Source organism: Perca flavescens, chromosome 7 (genome assembly GCF_004354835.1).
Source record: "Perca flavescens isolate YP-PL-M2 chromosome 7, PFLA_1.0, whole genome shotgun sequence".
NCBI classification, from domain to species: domain Eukaryota; kingdom Metazoa; phylum Chordata; class Actinopteri; order Perciformes; family Percidae; genus Perca; species Perca flavescens.
This window is the reverse complement of record NC_041337.1, coordinates 36,072,480-36,074,979: the sequence shown is the minus strand read 5'-3', so window position 1 is coordinate 36,074,979 and position 2,500 is coordinate 36,072,480. Positions and strand designations below refer to the sequence as shown.

At 42.1% G+C, this 2,500-nt stretch overlaps 1 protein-coding gene across 1 annotated transcript in view; it reads right to left on the bottom strand.

Annotated features, from left to right (window-relative positions):
• LOC114558591 (voltage-dependent L-type calcium channel subunit alpha-1D-like) overlaps positions 1-2,500 on the bottom strand; it is a 27,688-nt gene that overhangs the window by 20,193 nt on the left and 4,995 nt on the right. The window contains exon 4 of the mRNA XM_028582653.1: positions 2,426-2,500. This exon is cut by the window's right edge and continues 133 nt beyond it. Coding sequence (XP_028438454.1) covers positions 2,426-2,500 — 75 coding nt within the window. The remainder of the gene's footprint in view (positions 1-2,425) is intronic.

The window sequence follows — 2,500 nt, the reverse complement described above, 5'->3', positions numbered from 1 at the left end:
CGTAAAGTTGACCAACTTTCAACTTTGTGATTGACGCTCTGGACGCTCAAAACGCCCAAGACGTGACGCCGAAAAATTTGCCGCTCCTTGCAGCTGAGAGAAGCTTGCGTTGAAATGCAATGACTTCCTTTAACTTTAGAAGCTCAAGTTGGCGGCGGTGTGTACGTACAGTTAAGCGGGGAGCGCAGAAGTGCAAGATCCCCATAGGGCACATAACATAGCAGCATTAATGACAGAGACATGACATCGATTAAGTCAGACAACTTAGGTGGAGGTGGGTTGCAATCGCTAGCAGAGATGCAGCAGAGGTATAGGCTTGGAAAAGCAGTATATATAGAGCGCGTCATTTGGAAATCCAATCAAAAGAAGGACTCAGCTGAGCCATCAGCTGGTGTGCTGGCTTAGAAACTGTCAGCTATAATCTGAGATAATAGCTGAGCTTGACTCAATGACCTGCCAGAATTTACACTATGCTTCATTCTTGTTAGGCTACTCTGTTTTACCACCAAAGGCTGGCCTCCCTCCCAGGTTTTTGTAATGAAATTAATAAATCAGACACTTTAATCTGTAAGCTCTTGTACTGCTGGGTTTAAAAGCTTGTGTATGACACATGTGACCACAGCTCTGTGTGGTTTTGGGAGGCTAATTATGTCCCTCCACAGATATCATATGTAGGCCAAGTAATATTATATAGATTAGGCTAACGTTCTCAATCTGTTTTCAATAATGTTCCCCCTTTGAACAGTTTTTTGTACCCCCTAACCAGCATGAATGATTTTTGTTAAAAAAAAAAGAAAAGAATACAGCGATGTCAACGATAGATTTACTAAATACCAGCCTTGGACCTGGAAAACATTTAAATGATGACGGAAAAAGGAGACAAAAACTTGGGAAAAAAAGACGATAGAAAGAAGGAAAGAAGGCAAGAAGAGGTCGAAAATAGTCATAAGTACTTAGAAAAAAAACCACAGTAGAAAGAAGGAAGGCAACACTAGGGCAACACAAGTGACAAATAATTCAAATAAGCGACAAACTTCGAAAAAAGGGACAGAAGAAGTAACTACAGCTGTCGGTACACGATCCGTTCTGTGCATGCACAAGATGATAATCCTGTTTTACGAGTTCTCTTAATACCTCCGTGGGATTTACGACACTGCACGATCTGTCATAGTTGTAGCGGTCTGCCGTTAGCCTCATGGATGTATTAAATTAGTCTTCACCGGGAAGCTAACGCTAGTTTAGCTAACAGCTAATTCGTCTAACCGCTAGCCAACAGCTTGATTCACTCTAAAATAACGTTAACTCAAATTAAACACTGAGGGAAAGCAGGCTACAGCTACATCAAGACTTTACAGTAATAACAATAAAGACAAGTATTGAGTGATTGGATTTTAAATGAGCACAAGTAGGAAAATAGAGCTGACCTAACGGCTGTTATATATTTTAACGGTTATTTTCAGGTTTGAGGGTCTTTTAAATGCTGTTTCAGCTAGCGGTTAGCCGAATTAGCTGTTAGCTAAACTAACGTTAGCTTTCCGGTGGAGGCTAACGGCAGACCGCGACAACTACGACCGGAAGCGTGGAACAGATGGTGCAGTGCCGTAAATCCCTACAACAAGATTATCATCTGGGCATGCGCAGCATGGATCGGGTACAGACAGCAGACTTGTAACAGAAAAACATTTTGCAATAACTGTCGTACCCCCTACAGTCATCCAAAGTACCCCTACGGGGACACATACTAATAGACAGTCTATAAGAAATCTCAATCATTCCCAATCTCACAGAGACGGAGAGTGTAGGTATATGTAAGGAGATAACATAGACACAGGCTAATTACTGATCACTAACATGCTAGTTAACATTAGTAATTAAACCTAAACAGATAATGGAAGTCCAAACTGCCTGTGAGCTTCTCCTGTACTATACGGTAATTCCTCTACTGTGTGACAGTAAGTCTCGTGGTTATGACCCAATCGTTAGCCTATTTTTATAAAAGCGTCTGCTACGGAGCCATAACGTGAGCTACAAGGTAATGGAGCCTTTTATACATTGTCGTGTTTCTTTAGAAATAAACAACGGAGAAATAGAGTCTTTAAACGCTTCAGATGTAAAGTTATTCTCTGTCAAAGTGACGTCAGAATGAATGGGAGTCAGTGGGATGCTAACGGGAGGTGATCTCTTTGTAGCATCAAGATTGGGCCATAGGATGTTCTAGTTATGAAGTGAAGTTTACCCCCGTTTTAGAAACACTGGCCTAGGCCATTGGTTACAACCAATGGCCTAGGCACAGGTACAGTTACTAACTACCACTAGAGCTCCCACTCAAATTGTTGCAGAAAAATTCACCAGAATGCAGAACAATTTAAAAAAAACGGTGAACCCAAAGTTACTCCCTTGACGTTGGCTCTCTATAAAGTGTTACCTGGAAGCAGGTGAGCAGCGCCTGCGGGAAGGCGTCGAAGGTGCTGCGCTTGGTCTGCGTCTCGTCGAAGTTGAA